Source organism: Phyllobates terribilis, unplaced genomic scaffold, assembly GCF_046119375.1.
Source record: "Phyllobates terribilis strain yellow unplaced genomic scaffold, ASM4611937v1 Scaffold_3__8_contigs__length_932513732, whole genome shotgun sequence".
Lineage (NCBI taxonomy): Eukaryota > Metazoa > Chordata > Amphibia > Anura > Dendrobatidae > Phyllobates > Phyllobates terribilis.
In genome coordinates this window covers 214,784,875-214,810,427 of record NW_027362763.1, presented here as the reverse complement: position 1 = coordinate 214,810,427, position 25,553 = coordinate 214,784,875, and the positions used below count along the sequence as shown (strand labels likewise).

General features: G+C 44.1%; 1 protein-coding gene across 2 annotated transcripts in view; it reads left to right on the top strand.

The window, feature by feature from the left end:
• The window catches only part of CUL3 (cullin 3), a 145,511-nt gene that overhangs the window by 98,289 nt on the left and 21,669 nt on the right, over positions 1–25,553 (top strand). For both annotated transcript variants that reach the window (XM_073674628.1, XM_073674627.1), the window contains exons 3-11: positions 245–358; positions 1,765–1,925; positions 3,602–3,716; positions 6,256–6,484; positions 7,759–7,904; positions 12,763–12,939; positions 13,046–13,216; positions 13,905–14,012; positions 14,125–14,249. In XM_073674628.1, coding sequence (XP_073530729.1) covers positions 245–358; positions 1,765–1,925; positions 3,602–3,716; positions 6,256–6,484; positions 7,759–7,904; positions 12,763–12,939; positions 13,046–13,216; positions 13,905–14,012; positions 14,125–14,249 — 1,346 coding nt within the window. The remainder of the gene's footprint in view (positions 1–244; positions 359–1,764; positions 1,926–3,601; positions 3,717–6,255; positions 6,485–7,758; positions 7,905–12,762; positions 12,940–13,045; positions 13,217–13,904; positions 14,013–14,124; positions 14,250–25,553) is intronic.

Sequence of the window (25,553 nt, the reverse complement as noted above, 5' to 3'; positions counted from 1 at the left end):
TGATGGGGCTACATAAGTGAAAAACATAAATACTAGACCCCTGTACTGTCAATTCACATTTTTAGTATATTATAATATGGTCGCCCCCGCAAGTCTCCTTTTTTAAAAAGAAAAAAAAGTCATGCCCTGTGGTATATGGTTTCTTTTTATTGAGTTAAAATAAATGTGTACACGATGGTATCTGTTATAACAGTAAGCGATTCAGTATACAGTGTCCGTATAATGTACCATTCTTCTCTTTCAGGTTCGGGATGACGTCTTAAACTCTTTAAATAACAACTTCCTGCAGACTCTAAATCAGGCCTGGAACGACCACCAGACCGCCATGGTAATGATTAGGGATATCCTCATGTACATGGTAAGTGGCTCCATAGCTCGTGCTTGTGATGTATCCGGTCACCATGTACTTGGTTAATATATACGGAGCAATGTTCTGATGGTTTCGATCTATAGCTGGAGATCATATTGTGAGGTACCATATAGTATATTACCACCTTATAGTGGCCAATCTCCTCAGATGCTTGTATATTTGTCCTGATCGAACAATACACATGAATAGTGCTAACATTCATAGGACCCTAATTTAGCGTCCTTACAACGGCCTGTAACACAGAGGTCACTAATAGTTACCTTTCCATAATCAACAGTGACTGAAATGGCTGCACAGCGTGAGGACCCAAGAAATGTGTCCTCAGAAAATAGATTATTCAGGTTTTATGTTAAATTTATTTTTTGATTATTTTTTTGATTAAATAAAACCTTTTTTTCTTGGGACTATAATTAAAAATAAAATCCTGCGATTTTTACTCTTCCTGCTAGGCCCAATAGTAGGCTTCTGCTTCCTGTATATCACATGGATCTGCTATAGACTGACTCAGACCCTCTTCTTGTACAGAGGCTATGATCTAATCTCTGCAAAGTTTGCTGTGAGAGGGGGAGGAGGTGAGCTGTGACATCAGCTGTTGTAAATAGTCGGTCATGTGTTATTTCTTTGGAGTCCTGCCGGTCATAAGAGAACAAGCAGGAAGTGGGAGTCTAGTATTGGGCCTAGTGGTCTATATGAAAGTTACAAGATTATTATTTTTTTCTATATTGATCTGATATGGAAAATTGAAACAGTAATCACATTAAAAGCATGTACTCACCATAAAATCTTGATTTAAGCAATAAATAATTTTCTGATGACACATTCCCTTTAAAGGATTTGTTCAGCCAGGACAGCCTGTCCATAAGCCCAGTGAGGGAGTAGGGGCGTCCTATATTGAAGTCCAGCATCGGGGACCCCTCTCAGTGGAGATCTAGTGATGCCTTTTGAATCCATCTAAGATGCGTAGCCTGCTGAATCTTGGGAGAAAGATTAGCAAGACTTCTTTAAAATTAATGGCTTATCTGATAAGGCCATCCCATTTAACCACCTGAAGCTTTCTGCTTTGATTTAGAATGATATTGGGGTCACATAGGCATTTAACAACACTAAAAGGGTCTACTCTGTGCTAAATGCCAGCAATGCTTTTATTAGTATGCAAGTTCTCATGAAGGCTTCGGTCACATGTAGTGTTCCTGCGGTGTCCTCTAGTAATAGGGTCACCCACAGAAGTGCATCAGCTCTTGCGTATATCCCTGCTGGATTATGTATAAATACTTCTATGGGAGTCCATCTACCACATACTGTACCCTACAGAAAACCATAGCGCCTCCTGCCTGCATTGTAGGAATGAATGGGGAGGTTTACCTGGAATTCATGGTGACATTTTTTTGTTTTAGGATCGAGTCTACGTTCAGCAGAACAATGTTGAAAATGTCTATAACCTGGGCTTGATAATATTTCGTGATCAAGTTGTTCGCTATGGTTGCATAAGAGATCATCTACGACAGACGTTATTAGACATGATTGCAAGAGAGCGGAAAGGAGAAGTGGTGGACAGGTAAATCTTCTGTCACCCCATCATACCCACAGTCTGAGCGGTTACATAAGAATGGGTCTATTACACTTAGTTTATTTCAGTGTGTTAACATGTCAGTACTGAAGCTAAAGAATAGGATGAACTGGATTATTATAGTCACAAATGATATACTCGCCTGCCATTTACGAGATTCCAGCATATCTTTGTATTTTTCTGCTTACCCTTGAAAAGCGCAAAGATGTCTTGGTCAACATTGACACTGACAGCCGAGTGATTACCGTAATCATCCATTCAAAGCAGAGTTCGGCTGTCAGTGTCAACTGGGCTGCTGCTGTCTTCTCACTGGTACAGCTGCTGTGCCCGCATGATCACCAAAACATACTGTTCAGTCATTTGGCATTAGTGCTCTACTTCCTATGACTGAATGATACTTCATGGGGTAGGAAGACTTTAAAGCACTCCTCCCATCAGTGGTTATCCTCTTAATATATTGCAGTTGTCATATTACACATCTCTGTGTACTTACAATTGCTCATTTTGCCTGTCTAGCCAGTCCAGTCTATCAAGTCTGATCTATCAAATTATAAAATAAATTAATCTGATCTGTAAAAAGCATAACGGGAAAAAAAAAATCCTAAATCGCCAAGAGGCGATCAAAACATCATGTCTACTTCAAAATGGTATTAGTAAAAACATCCGCTCAGGGCGCAAAAAATAAGTCCTCACATAGCCCCATATCTCGAAAAATGGAAAATGGCAACAAAAGCAAAAACATTTTCTTACAAATTTCCAAATTTTTTTTGTCCCACAAAAACAGAAAATGGCCATGGCCTGAAAAGGTTAAAGCTGGAAAATTTTCTGAAATGATGCTTGTTTTTTTTTATACACAACAAAGCATTTTAACAGGGGGATGTAGTCTTTTTTTTTTTTTTTTTATCCACAGTAGACTATACTTATGAAATTAAAGTACTTGATGCGCAAATTTCCCATGTGTCTTCACCAGACGCAACCAGGTGTATCATTTTATTGATGGGGACATACTTCATCAGACTTGCCTTTCCCTGGACTAAAACCTTTACATTTGAAGGGCAGGTAGATAGATCAGTTTGAGCTAAGATTGGTGCTGGATCCTACCTGCCCTTTACATTTGTAGGCTTTCGCCCATGAATGGCATGTGTGACAGTAAGTCCAATCAATAATTGTGATATGCTTCGGTGTGGCTGGTGGGCACGCAGGAAGTGGCCAACTTGTGCACCAAGTACCCTCATTTTATAAGTATTTTCTGTATAGTAATCATGCAGTTTACATTTCCCATATGTTTGCATATATCCTTGGATCTCACTGTGCTGCTGTATTCTTTGCTTTGTATATACTGCAGTCGCAGCAGTTTGCACTTGTTCTCTTTTACTTTGTGTTAGGAGGTACTGCTCATATTTATTTCTGTGACCTGTGTGAACAGGCTGGTAAACTAGCACCTAACTTCTGGGTGCTCGTTAAATGTGGCAATTTCATCCTGTCCATACACCATTAGGTGCACCATTAATGTATTCTTGTAGTACATCTGTACAAAGGGAAACGTGGACTACAGACTTGTTAGTCTTTGCACATTTATGACATGCTCGCAGTTGGGTTTAGTGTAGTTGAGTTAATTACTAGCCATCACTAAGGCTTTTTTTATTATTTTTTAAATATTACAGAGGTGCCATTAGAAATGCCTGTCAGATGCTTATGATCCTTGGTTTGGAAGGAAGGTCAGTGTATGAAGAAGATTTTGAAGCGCCATTTTTGGAAATGTCTGCAGAGTTCTTCCAGGTATGTGGTCCGTGTCATGTACATGATTTCATCCTATAGGAGACTGTTACTTTTATAGGTGCTAGATACGACCCCACTTTGTAGGTCAGAAGTTAGTTGTTCATAGGGCTCTGTTCACATTTCCCATCGGATGTGTATGTCAGGAGGCTTTCCCTGCGTATTCCTCTGATGGGAGGCTTCCATATGATACTGCACTCACATATAGTGGCATACTTTATTGTACAGTAGAAAGGAGGTTTGTTCGCTATACCAGACCAATAGAGACCTATGTCTCTAATAAGAACGATACTGTGCAAATAGGGGCCTATAGATCTGTATGACATGTACCCTTAGTTTCCCTGGCACAGTAGTGCTGCAGAAGCAGTTTGAACAGAACATGAATTTTTAAGTTATTCTTGTTGCATCTCACAACCCCAGTACAGGTCACTGGATATTTCTCTTCTTGGATCCTCTGTGAAATCCAGTCATGAGTAATGTGATCACTACTGTAGTAAATGGTATATACATTTTTACTTTCACTGGTGGATTTCTGACACTCCAGAAAGAAGCAAGATGTAATTGGCAGAAGAGATCTGAGCTCTGCTTCCTGCTGATTCTGAGCTCTGCTTTCTGCTGCGTTCCTCCATGGCTCCCGAGCAGCTTCATGCAGGGTTCTCAGTAACTGGCGTGTCTTGTGCCTTTTGTACCATTGAAAGTTGGGTGTTTGCTGGAAGAAAATATTGATTTTGTATATTTTTTTTTTTTGCTAATTTTGGAGCTTTAAAAGGGTTGTCCAGTACTTTTAAAAATATGCTAATGTGTTTCAATGATAAATAGAAGCTTCTTTCTAATTACCTCCTTGTGCTGTTTCTGCCTGTGAGCGGCGCTATTGGTGGCCGCTCACAGGCATCACGTGTCCCCGTGCTGACGTCACGTCAAGTGAGGCGTGACTCAGCGCTGGGGTCCCCACGGTGGCTGCTGCGTTGTGGACGGGTTATTCACCGCGTCACACACAGCATCCACCGTGCGCTTTCCCAATGAATGGGGACAGGGACAGCGCGCGGTGGATGCCGGGTATGACACGGGGGGGTAACCCCGCCCACAACCCAGCAGCCACCGGTGGAACGCAGAAGAGGGACCCTCAGCTGCAGCCTGGACTTGTCATGACGTCAGAGGTTGTCAGAGCCGGCGGCCACCTGATGCCTGTGAGCGGCCACCAATAGCGCCGCTCTCTGGCAGAAACAGCACTGGACAACCCCTTTAATTGTCCTCAGAGTTTTGATTTGTCAGAACAGGTTGGTTTGGAGATACCAGGGCTGTGGAGTCGCATTCTGTCCATTTTGGTGGAGACGGTATAATATGGACCGACTCCTAAAATATCTAATAAATTGGGTACAATGCAGGATGTGCTGTAAAATATCATAATAATTTGGGAAAGTTCTGAAATGTCCCATAAATGTCTGTGCTGTTCCTGATCTAAGGATCTTGGCTTTTAGTGGAGATGAATGTGTGCTGCACTTTATGTACACGCTCAGTAGTGAGGCCGGGCTGTGGAGTCTGGAGTCAGTCGGTGATTTGGTCACAGACTCCACAGCCCTGGGAGATGCTCCCTGTCCTCCTTCAGGGCACACCTTGAGTTTGCAATGACAATGAAGTCGTTTGGTCATTAGCGACCGGGACTTTTATATTTTAATTTAGCGTCAGGATTATTTCCTAAAATGTCATGAAGCATTTATCTTTTAAAGGAGTATTCCAGTAGCAGAAAGTGACCTTGTACTACTAACATATGCATAGGATAGGTCATCAATGTCTGATCGGCCGGGGTCCAACACCCGGCACCCCCACTGATCAGCTGTTATCGGGGTCAGCGGCCGCTGGCTGGAAGTACTCACATGTAGAGCTGTCCGTCTGCTTGTAGTGGCTGCCACGGGGTACTACACATCCGCCTCCGATTCAAATCAATGGGTGGCAGATGTGTAGTACCCTGCATTGGCCAGTTCTGCAAGTAAATATTTCCGGTTGGTGGCAGCTGCCGACACAGATAACGGCTGATAGGCAGGGGTGCCGGGTGTCAGACCCTAGCTGATCAGACATTAATGACCCTTGCTAAGGATAGGTCATCAGTGTAAATGTAGTGGACCTCCTCTTTAATGGGAGGTGGAGCAGTGCTGTGCAGAGAAAACAGAGCTGTAGCGCATCCATTCTCATGACCACTCAGGTTATGGAGTGACTTGCTATGTGTGTGTCATCATGTGGGGCCACCTGAATATCCCTTTAATTGTTTGTGTAGAACTTCATTAATCTCGCTTAGTTTAATCTCTCTTGTTTGTTGCGGGGACTGTAGAAGGCTTCGCCTCTTCTTGCGTTTGGTGAGTAAAGCATAGCGAGGGTCCCATAAGATTCCTGCTTCACAGTTCAGCATATGTAAAGTGCTCAGGCCGGCAGCGTGCTTATTCTGTGTCACGCTTCATGAAAACAGTTTGTACAGTCTCCTCGCTTTTAGGCAAGCTGCTGTCTGGCAAGTCGTGAAATCCTAACCAAGCCTTGGGTTTCTCCACAGATGGAAAGCCAGAAGTTTTTAGCAGAAAATAGTGCCTCAGTGTATATAAAGAAAGTAGAGGCTAGAATAAATGAAGAAATCGAGCGAGTCATGCACTGCCTAGATAAATCCACCGAAGAGCCCATCGTGAAGGTGGTGGAGCGGGAGCTCATCTCCAAGCACATGAAGACTATTGTGGAGATGGAGAATTCTGGTCTCGTCCATATGTTAAAGAATGGAAAGACCGAGGGTATGCCACACACACACACTTCTATCAATGTGGAAAGGTTTTCTCTTATGTGTTCCTTTAGATCTGACGGCTGGGGCCCCCACCGATGAGTGGAGCGGTAGTGTGCATGTGTGACTTCTATGGACAGTGATTGGTGGTCACACCGGCAGGCCCCCTACTGCTCCACACACAGGGGTCATACTACACGGTTATAGTGATGAGTGAAGGTTGGACCCCCCGTGATCATACATTTATTACCAGTCCTGTACAAAACACACGTCTGGAAACAATCCACTATTGCTACCTTGGATAGACCACTGCTTCTAGACTCTAGTGTTTTCATATATTGATTATGACCCCATATTTCATCTTGAGGCAAAATAGTTTTTTGTAGCTGCGGCTTGTCAGGTGGAAATGAAAGGTGACTACTGGCTCGCTTGTCTTATAGGAGCTGTAGAAGGATTCAGCTGCTCACAGGTGTTCTACAGAGCGCGCTGAAGGTGTAGTTGTGGCCGATTGTTCGCGGCTAGAGTATGTAGGTCAGGTAGTCTGGAAACTACGGCAGAGAAAGCGGTTACTGGCATTAAAGCTCCTGTCCTACAGCTTTACGTTCTGCCTCTAGAGATGACCTATAGACAGCAGAGCACTTCTGCCTCTTCCCTCTGGTTAGCACTGGTTATAAGGAGAGCAGATCACCTTAGATGTCCTTTATGATTACAAGTGTCTGTGACAGTGCGACTGAGCCCTCTAGTGGTCATTTCCTTGAATAGAAATTATTAGAGGTCGATAACGGCGCAGAAGCTGCTGGATCCCACTGCTGCTCATCCCACAGGAAAGCAACATGGAATCAACTGTAAAAGCACAGGTGATTTCCCCCCCCCCCCAAAAAAAAAAATGAAGGTCCTTCAGGGTCTGAATGTGCACACGAGATGATTGGCAGTACCCATTCGAAGATGTTGGCTCTTCCATAAAACAGTGATGGGCATCAGTGCTAGATTAGCATTATTTTTTAGAGCTCCATTGATCCCATGGTGCTGTACTTGAGAGACGGTTACATACAAAATGCTAATATAAATTACAGAGAACAAACTAACAATGCCAGACTGCTACAGAGGGGAGAGGTTCCTGCTCTTGGGGGCTTACAGCCTAGGTAATACTTTAAACTGCAGAATCCTTGAATAGAAATTCTCTCTCCTTCCACTGGTTGAACGACTGCTTCTGGGGTGATCTAGGGACACAGATTTTATCCTGGTTTTTCGTCCCTTTTATTTGTGCATTTCTTTGTTTGCCTTCAGATTTAGCGTGTATGTACAAGTTGTTCAGTAGAGTCCCGAACGGCCTGAAGACAATGTGTGAGTGCATGAGTCTATACCTCCGAGAACAGGGAAAAGCACTGGTTTCTGAAGAAGGGGAAGGAAAAAATCCTGTTGACTATATACAGGTTGGTATACGCAGATGGAAACTGACACTTTAGCCTTTTTCTCTGGTCTACAATCTGCTTTTTCTAGTTAAAAATATGAAGCTGTTTTTCCCACTAGAGCAGTTCTCCTTATAACATAGATGAACCTTTTGTATGATGAACCCGGATGCACCACTTGTCACCTGATAGGTTCCTTTTTTTAACCCCTTAAGGACCCTGGGATTTTCAGTTTTTGCATTTTTGTTTTTTGCTCCCCTTGTTCCCAGAGCCATAGCGTTTTTATTTTTTGGGCTATATGTCCATGTGAGGGCTTTTTTTTTGGCGGGACGCGTTGTACTTTTGAACGACATTACTGGTTTTACCATTTCGTGTATGGGAAAACGGGATAAAAATTTCAAGTGCGGTGAAATTGCAAAAAAAAAGTGCAATACCACAGATGTTTTTTTTTTTTTATGTTTTTTTTTACCACGATCACTGCTATAACTGATCTGCCACTCTTATTCTCCAGGTCATTATCAGTTTGTAGACACCAAACATGTATAGGTTCTTTTTTTATTTAAGTGGTGAAAAAAAAATCCAAAGTTTGCCCCAAAAAATAAATAAATAAAAAAATAATGCCCATTTTCCAAGACCCGTAGCATCTCCATTTTTTGGGATCTGGGCCGGGTGAGGGCTTATTTTTTGTGCGCCGAGCTGTTTTTATTGACATCATTTTGGGGTAGATACAATATTTTGATTGACCGTTATTGCATTTTATTGCAATGTTGCGGCGACCAAAAAAACGTAATTCTGGCGTTCAGAATTTTTTTCTCGTTGCGCGGTTTACCGATCGGATTAATTCTTTTTTTATATTGATAGGGTGATTCTGAACGCGGCGATACCAAATGTGTATGTGGGGTTTTTTTTTAAACATATATTTTTTTTATATTTTTAAAAACATTTTTTTTACACTTTTTGCTTCCTTCTATAGTTTCCATAGGAGACTAGAAGCAGCAACTGTCCGATCGCCTCTGCTACATAAAGGTGATGAGCAGATCACCTCTATGTAGCAGAAATGCTACTGTCCTATGAGCGCCGACCACTAGGTGGCGCTCATAGCGATCAGTACATGACAACCACTGGAGTCTGCTGCAGACCCAGGGTTGTCATGCCCACGCATCGGTGACCCGCGATCACGTGACGGGGTCACCGATGGGCGGGTTAAGTGACGCTTTTCCGGTGCGGCGATGTTAAATGCCGCTGTCAGAGATTGACAGCTACATTTAACATGTTAACAGCCGCGGGTGGATCGCGATTCCATCCGTGGCTGTTGCGGGCACATGTCAGCTGTAAGAATCAGCTGACATGTGCCCGGTTCAGTGTGAGCCCACGCTGAACAGGGGGCGATAGCCTGGTGCGTACTACTACGCCACAGGCTGTAAAGGGGTTAAAGGACACTCTCTCACCAGGTTTTTGCCACCTAATGTGAAAGCAGCATAATGTAGATGCAGAGACCCTGATTCTTGTTGTGCCACTTACTGGGCCACTTGGTGTAGTTTTGATAATCTGCTGGTAACTGATTTAATCATTATAGGACCAGTAAACCTACTGCCATGTAGTCCTCCATATTCATGAGCTCTATATAACTCCGCCTCCACCCCTGATTGGCAGCTTTCTGTGTACACTGGCATCTTTCTGCCAATCAATGGTGTAGGCGGGTTATACAAAGCACAACATTCAGAGAACTGCTCTATCAGCAGCAGATAAAACACTGATTTTATGAAAATAACAGCAAACAGCCCAGTAAGTAACACATCTCTGGAATCTGGGTCTCTGCCCCTACATCATGCTACTCTCAGATGGGGCAGCAAAACCTTGGTGACTGATTCCTTTTAAATAGATCAGTGCATGGATTGTATGGGCAGCGGTGAGGTTTCCCACGGCTTCACCTCATCTCCTTCTGCAGGTGAACATGTGGTCAGAGCTATTCATTTATTCTCTACTTAATGTAATACTGGGTGGGAACTGAGATTTAGTTTTGTTTTGCAGCCAAAGATGTCTGCTGCGCCCATATCCATTCTGAGAACATAATGTGAGCTCTGGGGGAAGTAGTTTATGCATTTTTAATTGTTATGCATTTCTCAAAGTTGTGTATTTGTCACATCTTTAGATAAGATTATTATACTTCTTATTGCTAATATATCTGAATAATTATTTAATAAAAAGATGTAACATGTAGTATACTAGTGAAACAATATTTGATATTTTTTAAGCGTCGTCCACTCCAGACATTGTGATTATACTTTTCTTAAAGAAGTTGTCCACTACTTTTCCATAGGATAGAGCATCAATGTTTGCTCTGCCGGGGTCTGGCACCCCCGCCGATCAGCTGTTATATGTGCTGTTGGCCGGAAGTACTTTCTTGTGGTGCTTGGCCATCTAGCTGTAGTTGCTTCCACAGGGTACTGCTCGTCCGCCTCCCATTGAATTGAATAGGAGGCGGATGTGTAGTACCTCGCACCGATAACAGCTGATTGGCCGGGTGCGGCTCAAGCATTGATGCCCTATCCTAAGGATAGGGCATCAATGAAAAAGTAGTGGCAACTTCTTTAACATAAGGTCACTATTCCTGGTGCTTGCCTTTATGCTGCAGTTACCGCCATCTGTCATATCGGTGCCCTGTTTTCTTCTCGATATTGGCTACCATGGAGGCTTTGGGAGCGCTGTGGAAGTCTGAATCACACTTTCCTTTGCTTCTTCTGTGCATTTGAATCAACAAGTGCCGATTAACGTCATTGTTTGCCCAGCCCACCCCACCGCAGAGGACAGATGGGTGGCGAGACTCAGACCTTCCACAGTACGCCTTTTGGGTGCAGTAGAACAGATATTAGCAGCTGTGTCTGTGTGCCGCTCTCTGCTGCTGCTCCCATATTCTCCCTTGTCCTTAGACTTTTATGGCAGCAACTGTAACACGATCTCTCAGTGAGCTGATAAAATTACCAGCAAATTTGGGGTAAATGATCCATACTGGGGCGAGTAGCCAGAGCCGGGAACTATTTTTCTCTGTATTGAGAGATTACAAAGTTTCCAATCTATGCTTGTACTGTAAAGTTGATTTATAAGGTTTAAGGTTTAACGTTTTGGCTCTTTAAAGAATATGCCTTGATATACAGTGAAGGAAATAATTATTTGATCCCTTCCTGTTTTTGTAAGTTTGCCCACTGACAAAAACAGGAACAGTATCATTTTAAGGGTAGGTTAATTTTAACATTGAGAGATAGAATATCCCCCCAAAAAATCAAGAAAATTACATTGTATAAATTAGATAAATTTATTTGCATTTTGCCGTGAGCAATAAGTATTTGATCCCCTACGAACCATTGAGTTCTGGTTCCTACAGACCAGTTAGATGCTCCTAATATACTCGTTACCTGTATTAAAGACAGCTGTCTTACATAGTCACCTGTATAAAAGACTCCTGTCTACAGATTCAATTAATCAATCAGGCTCTAACCTCTACAACTTGGGCAAGACCAAAGAGCTTTCTAAGGATGTCAGGGACAAGATCATAGACCTGCACAAAGCTGGAATGGCTACAAAACCATAAGTAAGTCGCTGGGTGAGATGGAGATGCAATAGTAAGGTGCAATAGTAAGAAAATGGAAGAAATAAAAAATGACTGTCAATCGACATCGATCTGGGGCACCGTGCAAAATCTCACCTCGTGGGGTATCCTTGATCATGAGGAAGGTGAGAGATCAGCCTAAAATTACACGGGGGAACTTAATGATCTCAAGGCAGTTGGGACCATAGTCACCAAGAAAACCATTGGTAACATATTACGCCTTAAAGGTTTAAAATCCTGCAGTGCCTGCAAGGTCCCCCTGCTCAAGAAGGCACATGTGCAGGCCCATCTGAAGTTTGCCAATGAACACCTTGATGATTCTGTGAGTTATTGGGAGAAGGTGCTCTGGTCAGATGAAACAAAAATTTAGCTCTTTGGCATTAGCTCAACTCGCCGTGTTTGGAGGAAGAGAAATGCTGCCTATGACCCAAAGAACACCGTCCCCACTGTCAAGCATGAAGGTGGAAACATTGTGTTTTGGAGGTGTTTCTCTGCTAAGGGCACAGGACTACTTTACCGCATCAATGGGAAAATGGATGGAGCCATGTACAGTAAAATCCTGAGTGACAACCTCCTTCCCTCCGCCAGGACATTAAAAATGGGTCGTGGCTGGGTCTTCCAGCAAGACAGTGACCCAAAACATACAGCCAAGGCAACAGAGGAGTGGCTCAAAAAGAAGCACAGTAAGGTCATGGAGTGGCCTAGCCAGTCTCCAGACCTTAATCCCATAGAAAACTTATGGAGGGAGTTGAAGCTCAGAGTTGCCAAGCGGCAGCCTCAAAATGTTAATGATTTAGAGATGATCTGCAAAGAGGAGTGGACCAAAATTCCTCCTGACATGTGCGCAACCCTCATCATCAACTACAAAAAACATCTGACTGCTGTGCTTGTTAACAAGGGTTTTGCCACCAAGTATTAAGTGTTGTTTGCCAGAGGAATCAAATACTTATTTCTCACTGCAAAATGCAAATAAATTTATCTAATTTATACAATGTGATTTACTTGATTTTTATTTTTTTTTATTTTTTGGATATTCTATCTCTCAATGTTAAAAATAACCTACCCTTAAAATTATAGATTGTTCATGTCTTTGTCAGTGGACAAACTTACAAAAACAGCAAGTGATCAAATACTTATTTCCCCGACTGTATCTTAATGGTGTCATAGCTCGGATCAGAAATCTGTCTAACAACCACCATTTTAATCTTCCAAGCAATGAAATATTGTAATGCTGTATTTGTGAATTGTTTTTCTTTTTCATTTCACTTTTTACAGGGACTTCTTGACCTGAAGAGCAGATTTGACCGGTTCCTTCAGGAATCTTTTAGTAATGACCGTCTTTTCAAGCAAACCATTGCTGGTGACTTTGAGTATTTTCTTAATCTGAACTCCAGGTCCCCCGAATACCTTTCCTTATTTATCGATGACAAACTGAAAAAAGGAGTCAAAGGAGTAAGTGCTCTTGGGGCATGGCTGGTTAGATCATGAGGGCCAGCGGGGAGGGGGTTGGTGGTTTGCTTTCTTATACATCTTGATGTAACCTTTGTTTCCTTACCAGCTGACTGAACAGGAGGTAGAATCCATACTGGACAAGGCAATGGTCCTGTTTAGGTTTATGCAAGAAAAAGATGTATTTGAGCGTTATTACAAGCAACATCTGGCCCGAAGACTCCTCACCAACAAGAGTGTGTCTGATGACTCGGAAAAGAACATGATCTCTAAGCTGAAGGTGAGAGGAGCTTAATATGGTAGATTAGTGTTTAGTTGTAAGTGGTTTTCCTGCTGTATGATGTTGATGACCTATTTGCATGATAAGTTATTAATATCCGATCAGCTCTGTTCATATCCAATGGCACAAGCTGAAGAGCTCTGTCACTGTGTAGTGGTAGTAGAGACCAAGGATGGATGTAGCTGCCGGCCTATTGGGGTTCACATACACATAGTAAGACTCAATGTGCTGTCTACTTAAAGAGACTGATGGGCCAGGCAGTGCCTGCTGGGAAAAGGCTATGCAAATGAGATCTCTTCAAGGAGGGACATATCTGGCTCTCTAGTGCCACCTATTGCAAATGGTTTATGTATAAGTTTTACCTTTTTAGTGTAATTCTAGCTGTGATGATCATGAGATGACTGAAAAGTGATCGCTACAAAACAGGAGTTGTCAGACTATTAGGCTACGCTAAGTGCAGGTTTTCAGGATTTAGTAACTATAAATAGTGATATTTCAAAAATGTGATTTGATTTTAGTTTTTTTTTCTTTTTTTTTTTTTTTTTTTTGCGTGAAAACAGAATTTACACAATAGGCCATCTTCTCATGACACCTTCTGAAGTGCATGGCAAAACAAATTAAGGAAGCCACATAGAGCAGATCGTCAGTGAAATCTGATATGTTGACAGACAATGCTCTTCTCTTTTAGACGGAGTGCGGTTGCCAATTTACATCAAAGTTGGAAGGCATGTTCAGGGACATGAGCATCTCCAACACCACTATGGATGAATTCCGGCAACACTTACAGACCACAGGGGTATGGAAATAAAAATGTCTGTGCAGGTTTATAGACATGTTTGCTGACATTGTGGTTTTACTACTCTCACAATTGTGCAGTCACTTCAGTGTCATCTGATTTTCCATTTCAGGTTTCCTTAGGAGGTGTAGATCTCACAGTCCGAGTGCTGACCACTGGTTACTGGCCTACACAATCTGCTACACCAAAATGCAACATCCCACCAGCTCCTAGGCATGCCTTTGAGATATTTAGAAGGTATGTTTCTCAGGAATGAATACATTGCGGTGGATGTCCTAGTCTTTACTACCCACAGCAGACCATCAAAGTGCAGCTTGATGTTTCTACTGCAGTGTGGAAAATGTTTGCGTGCTATGTAATAGTCATTCCTATGGCAGAACGTTGTCTGTTCTGTTCTAGCATTTGCCGTTGCTGGACACTTGTACTTGTTAATGAGCAGTTTGCTTCAATAATGGTTATTTTATATGCTGCTTGGTATAAAAAATATAGCACACCCATTGTCCTATTGGTTCTTGTCAATTGCATACACTGCTTACTTTTTGCTCCACATTCCTGACAAACTTAACCTCACAATTACTGAGAACTTCATACACCTCCCCTGTGTGTACTCCAGTTTTATGCCATAGTAGAGGAATACAGGCTACTGACCAATGACACACACACACACACACACACACACACACACACACACACACACACACACACACACACACACACACACACACACACACACTCTGCCTGTTTGTATGGGAACAGTAGTAGTGTGCTTTCATTGTCCCTCGTTTTTTTTTTTTTTAAAAAAAGCCGTAGTAATTGCATTAACTGTCCTCCAATGTCTTACAGTGAAAATATGTATCCGAACAATATTTGTTCAAGATGTCTAATAAAGTATCTAAATTTGGTCATACAGAAGGGTTTATCCGGGAGGAGCTGTTGCTTTCCCTCCTGGGTCTAGCTCGGTCTCCTCCCCTGCTCTGGTGATTGGTTACAGGCTGCAGTGTTGATGTCACGATTACAGCACCTAAGACCGCTGCCGCCAATTACTGAGCTCACGGCTCTGCCTATGATGACTGCACAGGCGGCTATAGCCATGACGTCACTATTACGGTCTGTAAGGAATCATCTGAGCAGCAGCGGAGAGGCATCACTGAAACCAGGGATGTGAGGGAGGAACAGATTTTTATTTTACCCAAGCTCTGCCTGATAAAAGGGGAACACTTTTTGCTGGAAATCCCCTTTTAAGGGGTTGTCCAGGTTTAGATTACATCAAATCTGCTGTCACTTTGTGACTACAGACTTCTGAATTGTGACAGCGTGCGGTACGAATTCTTTCATGATTCCCCGGTATTGTGCAAGCTAACGGTTACATGACCACATGCAGGGTCGGACTGGGGTGCCTAGGGCCCACCACGGGAACTGACTCTAGGGGCCCACACTACAGCCCACCATAAACGGTTTTATTACTTGTTATGCTTGTCTATAATGCACTATAGTTACATGATTGGCCATGCTGTGGAGCACCAAGCGGCAGGACTTTGTTCGAACAGTCATTCCGTACTGCCAGAGTCCCTTTAATGGTAACTTGTCACCTTGAAAAACGCTATTTATCTGCAGATATAGGGGTAATCTGCGGGTAAATAGGGTTTAAAGCCTGGTTAGACGGCTTAATGGAAAAGCATTGGCTACACGGAGAAAATTACGTTTTATTCTCCCTGCCGCCACTCGCTTCCTGTCATAGGATCGGTGCAAGGAGGGAGACATTACAGTCACTGCGAACTACAAAGTGAGGGTGCTGCAATAACGTCCGGCACCTGGATTGTGACACTTCCATGGAGGCCAACCTCAGGCTGAGCTTCATTGAACGACTAACATGGCAGCAGCACCTGGTAACTAGTGCTGAGCGAGAATGGTCAGATAAGGTGTGACCCCAGCATGCTCAGGTGTTATCCAGGTATCTTGTAGTGCTCTGCTAATATGCTAGAGTCCCCAGGGTAGCATGTTTTGCGGCGGTAGACAGACGCAACACATGCAGGAATTGCCTGTTTGTTAGGTAATCCCTGCATATGTTGCTTCTGTCTACCGCCGCAAAACATGTTACCGCAGGGACTCGAGCATATTAGCTGAGCACTACAAGATACCTGGATAACACCCGAGCATGCTGGGATCACACCTTATCTGACCACGCTCACTCAGCACTACTGGCAACCCAACAGCAATCTGCAACTGCGTCACAGGGGGCAGAAGGGAGCAGGTGACTGCATGCACCGGCTAGCTAAATGCTGCTGTCAGTGATTGACAAGGGCACTTAAATACTCAAAACAGCAGCAATCAAGGCGAGCTCTGATCACTGCTGTTACAGGCAGACGCCGGCTATGTAACACAGCCGACATCTGCCTGGTATGGAGCAGGCTCAGCTCCTGAACCCGCTCCATACAAGTACAACCCTATGGTTATGACAAGGTTAGCAAATTTCACTTGTCTGTTCCTAAATGTGGAAAGACAAATAGAATTCCCTAACACATGTGAGTGAGTCCTAATAGATTTAGTAAAGGTGCCTCAAGCATATGAATGTTATTACACACCACAATGGACTCTTACATACACGCATCTTACAAAATACATATTATTCCAGATACGCAGACGCGCACAAACACGCAGACCATCATTTGTAATGTCAGGTCAGCCCCATATATCTTTATATCACATAAACCTACAACTCCCAGTATGTAACTAACAATAGAGATACTGGGAGTTATCAGTCATCATCAGACTGCAGACCATACAGGAACCACAGTACTGATGAGACACAGGGAGGATCACAAATGAACATTTACATCCAGGTATCTTACCTGAGACGTCTTCTCTGATTAGTGTCGTTCTCTCTCTTTTCGTCTCCCTCTTGTCCAGTCTCCATGATGACTTTTCTCATCCACAGCTAGTCTCTGCAGACTTCCATCTTCTCCGGTATTCTGCAGCTCATCCCCACACGATGCCCTTAAAGATAGCAGAGTCATTATAATGCTCCTGAATAAAAATATCTACACTGAGCCCCTGAATAAACCTAACTCTTACAATGCTCCCTGCACAAAACATGACATACACTCTACCCCTCTTATGGTACCTGCTCTCCACACTGTCCTCTCCTTACCATACTGGGCCCCCTCTTCACACTGTCCTCTCACACTGTGTCCCCCCTATACTGCCCAGTCTCTATACTGTGCCCCTTCATCACACTCCCCCCTCCTCAGCATACTGTTCCCTCCTTGCTGTGCCCTCACACTGTTCCCCCTATACTGCCGCATCTCTATACCTTCCCCCACACTACCTAGTCTCTGTGCTGTGTCACCTCACACTTTTCTCCCGCCATACTGTCTCCTCACACTATTCCCCTACTCTCCATACTGTTTCCTCATACATCCCCATTCTGTTCTCGCACCCATTCCCACCCCTCCCCTAGTTCACCATACTGTTTCTTCACACATCTCCCCATTCTGTCTCCTAAAATTTCTCTCCCATCTCTCTCCAAATGTAATAAATCGTTGGAAGAGCACACAGACATGCAGAAGCACGCTTACACAGACACATACTAAGGGCCCTTTCACACGTCAGTACATGCGGTGACCGTTTCCACACGTACCAGAGACACTGACACACGTAGACCCATTCACATGAATGTGTATGTGCACATGTCAGTGTGTTTCCACTTTCTACAGACTATGTGGTGTCCGTGGGCAAAACACGCTGGCATGTCTGTTTTTTACCTGCTGTCCAGACCGCAAAAAGTCCCGCACACTGATGACAGTTAGCACCCGGTGCTTGGGAAGAGCGCTGAGCGCTGCCCTCATCATAGATCCCTGCAGGCGCTGCGATCAGCACCAGCATGGTCAATGATGAGAGTAATAGTCTATACCCGCTGTGTCCAACTGTAAATAGAATAAATTAAAAAAAAACTTATACTAACCTCTACTAAGTGTCACCCACTGTAATCCGTGCGAGCGCTCACGCCGAGGAGAATGTCTCCTGCAGCGAGTGGGCTCCGGAGCTGCGCTCAACAAGCGGTGCTCTGTCATTCACTAAGCGCAGCTTTGGAGCAAGCTCGCTGCAGAAGTCATTCTCCTCGGCGTGAGCGCTCGCACGGATTACGGCAGGTGACACTTAGGAGAGGTGAGTATAAGTATTTTTTTATTTTATTCCTATTTTTACAGTTGAACACGGACAGGGTGGGAGTAGACTACTACTCTCATCATTGACCCCGCTGCTGCTGATCACATTGCCTGCAGGGATCTATGATGAGGGCAGCGCTCAGCACCCGGCTCTTGGGAACAGCGCTAACTGTATACTGATTCCCAAGCGCCAGTATGTGTCACTTGGATGACACACAGGTGGACACGGATATTTCCAGTCCCGTAAATATCAGGACATGTGAAAGAGCCCTAATATACACACGCAGATACACATACTCACAGAAATGGGGACAAGTACACACACAGGCAAGCACACACAGAAATGCACAGACACACTCAGACAATCACACACAAAAATGCAGACAAGCAGGGAAGCACACACACACGTATGTGTGAAGACACATAAACACACAGGCATACACAATGGACACACACACCGGCATATACACACAGGCATACACACACACACACACACACACACACACACACACACACACACACACACACACAGGCCTATAAACACACACACACACAGGCCTATAAACACACACACACACAGGCCTATAAACACACACACACACAGGCATATAAACACACACACACACAGGCATATAAACACACACACACACAGGCATATGAACACACACACACACACAGGCATATGAACACACACACACACACACAGGCATATGAACACACACACACACACACAGGCATATGAACACACACACACACACAGGCATATGAACACACACACACACACAGGCATATGAACACACACACACACACAGGCATATGAACACACACACACACACAGGCATATGAACACACACACACACACAGGCATATGAACACACACACACACACAGGCATATGAACACACACACACACACAGGCATATGAACACACACACACACACAGGCATATGAACACACACACACAGGCATATGAACACACACACACAGGCATATGAACACACACACACAGGCATATGAACACACACACACAGGCATATGAACACACACACACAGGCATATGAACACACACACACAGGCATATGAACACACACACACACAGGCATATGAACACACACACACACAGGCATATGAACACACACACACAGGCATATGTACACACACACAGGCATATGTACACACACACAGGCATATACACACACACACAGGCATATACACACACACACACAGGCATATACACACACACACACAGGCATATACACACACACACACAGGCATATACACACACACACACACAGGCATATACACACACACACACACAGGCATACACACACACACACAGGCATACACACACACACACACACAGGCATACACACACACACACAGGCATATACACACACACACAGGCATATACACACACACACAGGCATATGAACACACACACACACACAGGCATATGAACACACACACACACACAGGCATATGAACACACACACACACACAGGCATATGTACACACACAGGCATATGAACACACACAGGCATATGTACACACAGGCATATGAACACACACACACACACAGGCATATGAACACACACACAGGCATATACACACACACACACAGGCATATAAACACACACACACACAGGCATATACACACACACACACAGGCATATAAACACACACACACACAGGCATATGAACACACACACACACACACAGGCATATGAACACACACACACACACAGGCATATGTACACACACAGGCATATGAACACACACAGGCATATGTACACACACAGGCATATGAACACACACACACACACAGGCATATACACACACACACACAGGCATATAAACACACACACACACAGGCATATAAACACACACACACACAGGCATATGTACACACACACACACAGGCATATGAACACACACACACACACACAGGCATATGAACACACACACACACACACAGGCATATGTACACACACAGGCATATGAACACACACAGGCATATGTACACACACAGGCATATGAACACACACACACACACAGGCATATGAACACACACACAGGCATATACACACACACACAGGCATATAAACACACACACACACACAGGCATATACACACACACACAGGCATATACACACACACACACAGGCATATGAACACACACACACACAGGCATATGTACACACACACACACAGGCATATGTACACACACACACACAGGCATATGTACACACACACACACAGGCATATGTACACACACACACAGGCATATGAACACACACACACACACAGGCATATGAACACACACACACACACACAGGCATATGAACACACACACACACAGGCATATGAACACACACAGGCATATGTACACACACACACACACAGGCATATAAACACACACACACACAGGCATATAAACACACAGGCATATAAACACACACACACACACACAGGCATATAAACACACACACACACAGGCATATAAACACACACACACACACACAGGCATATAAACACACACACACACAGGCATATAAACACACACACACACACACAGGCATATAAACACACACACACAGGCATATAAACACACACACACACACACAGGCATATAAACACACACACACACACACAGGCATATAAACACACACACACAGGCATATAAACACACACACACAGGCATATAAACACACACACACACACAGGCATATAAACACACACACACACACAGGCATATAAACACACACAGGCATATAAACACACACACACACACACACAGGCATATATACACACACGTACACACAGGCATATACACACACTGTACACACACACAGGCATATACACACACTGTACACACACACAGGCATATACACACTGTACACACACACACACACACACTGTACACACACACTGTACACACACACTGTACACACACACACACACTGTACACACACACACACTGTACACACACACACACACTGTACACACACACACACACACTGTACACACACACACACACACACTGTACACACACACACACACTGTACACACACACACACACACTGTACACACACACACACACTGTACACACACACACACACTGTACACACACACACACACTGTACACACACACACACACTGTACACACACACTGTACACACACACACTGTACACACACACACACTGTACACACACACACACACTGTACACACACACACACACTGTACACACACACAGGCATATACACACACTGTACACACACACAGGCATATACACACACTGTACACACACACAGGCATATACACACACTGTACACACACACAGGCATATACACACACTGTACACACACACAGGCATATACACACACTGTACACACACACAGGCATATACACACACTGTACACACACACAGGCATATACACACACTGTACACACACACACACACACACACTGTACACACACACAGGCATATACACACAGGCATATACACACAGACACAGGCATATACATACACACACACACACACACACACACAGGCATATACATACACACACACACACACAGGCATATACATACACACACACACACAGGCATATACACACACACACACACACACACACAGGCATATACACACACACAGGCATATACACACACACACACACAGGCATATACACACACACACACACAGGCATACACACACACTGTACACACACACAGGCATACACACACACTGTACACACACACAGGCATACACACACACTGTACACACACACAGGCATATACACACACTGTACACACACAGGCATATACACACACTGTACACACACACAGGCATATACACACACTGTACACACACAGGCATATACACACACTGTACACACACACAGGCATATACACACACTGTACACACACAGGCATATACACACACTGTACACACACACAGGCATATACACACACTGTACACACACACAGGCATATACACACACTGTACACACACACAGGCATATACACACACTGTACACACACACAGGCATGTACACACACTGTACACACACACAGGCATGTACACACACTGTACACACACACAGGCATGTACACACACACAGGCATATACACACAGGCATATACACACACACAGGCATATACACACAGACACAGGCATATACATACACACACACACACACACACACACACAGGCATATAAACACACACACACACAGGCATATAAACACACACACACACAGGCATATAAACACACACACACACACAGGCATATAAACACACACAGGCATATAAACACACACACACACACACACAGGCATATATACACACACGTACACACAGGCATATACACACACTGTACACACACAGGCATATACACACACTGTACACACACACAGGCATATACACACTGTACACACACACAGGCATATACACACACACACACTGTACACACACACACTGTACACACACACACTGTACACACACACACACTGTACACACACACACACACACACTGTACACACACACACACACACTGTACACACACACACACTGTACATACACACACACACACTGTACACACACACACACACACACACTGTACACACACACACACTGTACACACACTGTACACACACACACACACACACACAGGCATATACACACTGTACACACACACAGGCATATACACACACTGTACACACACACAGGCATATACACACACTGTACACACACACAGGCATATACACACACTGTACACACACACAGGCATATACACACACTGTACACACACACAGGCATATACACACACACAGGCATATACACACACTGTACACACACAGGCATATACACACACACAGGCATATACACACACTGTACACACACACAGGCATGTACACACACTGTACACACACACTGTACACACACACAGGCATATACACACAGGCATATACACACAGACACAGGCATATACATACACACACACACACACAGGCATATACATACACACACACACACACACACAGGCATATACATACACACACACACAGGCATATACACACACACACACAGGCATATACACACACACACACACACACAGGCATACACACACACACAGGCATACACACACACTGTACACACACACAGGCATACACACACACTGTACACACACACAGGCATATACACACACTGTACACACACACAGGCATATACACACACTGTACACACACACAGGCATATACACACACTGTACACACACACAGGCATATACACACACTGTACACACACACAGGCATATACACACACTGTACACACACACAGGCATATACACACACTGTACACACACACAGGCATGTACACACACTGTACACACACACAGGCATATACACACACTGTACACACACACAGGCATGTACACACACTGTACACACACACAGGCATGTACACACACTGTACACACACACAGGCATGTACACACACTGTACACACACAGGCATGTACACACACTGTACACACACACAGGCATGTACACACACTGTACACACACACAGGCATGTACACACACTGTACACACACACAGGCATGTACACACACTGTACACACACACAGACATGTACACACACTGTACACACACACAGACATGTACACACACTGTACACACACACAGACATGTACACACACTGTACACACACACAGACATGTACACACACTGTACACACACACAGACATGTACACACACAGGCATATACACACAGGCATATACACACACACAGGCATATACACACAGGCATATACACACAGACACAGGCATATACATACACACACACACACAGGCATATACATACACACACACACAGGCATATACACACACACACAGGCATACACACACACACACACAGGCATACACACACACACACGCATATATACACACACAGGCATATACACACACACACACAGGCATATACACACACACACACAGGCATATACACACACACACACAGGCATATACACACACGCATATACACACACACACACAGGCATATATACACACACACACACACAGGCATATATACACACACACACACACAGGCATATATACACACACACACACACAGGCATATACACACACACACACAGGCATATACACACACACACACAGGCATATACACACACACACAGGCATATACACACACACACAGGCATATACACACACACACAGGCATATACACACACACACACACACAGGCATATACACACACACACACACACACAGGCATATACACACACACACACAGGCATATACACACACACACACAGGCATATACACACACACACACAGGCATATACACACACACACACAGGCACATACACACACACACAGGCATATACAGGCACACACACACACACAGGCATATATACACACACACACACAGGCATACACACACACACACAGGCATACACACACACAGGCATATACACACACACACAGGCATATACACACACACACACAGGCATACACACACACACACAGGCATACACACACACACACAGGCATATACACACACACACACAGGCATATACACACACACACACAGGCATATACACACACACACACAGGCATATACACACACACACACACAGGCATATACACACACACACAGGCATACACACACACACACACAGGCATATACACACACACACACACACGTACACACACACACACACTGTACACACACTCACACACAGGCATATACACACACAGGCATATACACACACACACACAGGCATATACACACACTGTACACACACGGGCATATACACACACTGTACACACACGGGCATATACACACACTGTACACACACAGGCATATACACACACTGTACACACACTGTACACACACACTGTACACACACACTGTACACACACACTGTACACACACACACACACACGTACACACACACACACACACTGTACACACACACAATGTACACACACACACACTGTACACACACACACACTGTACACACACACAGGCATATACACACACTGTACACACACACAGGCATATACACACACTGTACACACACACACAGTACACACACACTGTACACACACACACACTGTACACACACACACTGTACACACACACACACACTGTACACACACAGACATGTACACACACACACTGTACACACACACACACACTGTACACACACACACACACTGTACACACACACACACACACTGTACACACACACACACACACACTGTACACACACACACACACACACTGTACACACACACACACACACACACTGTACACACACACACACTGTACACACACACACACACACACACTG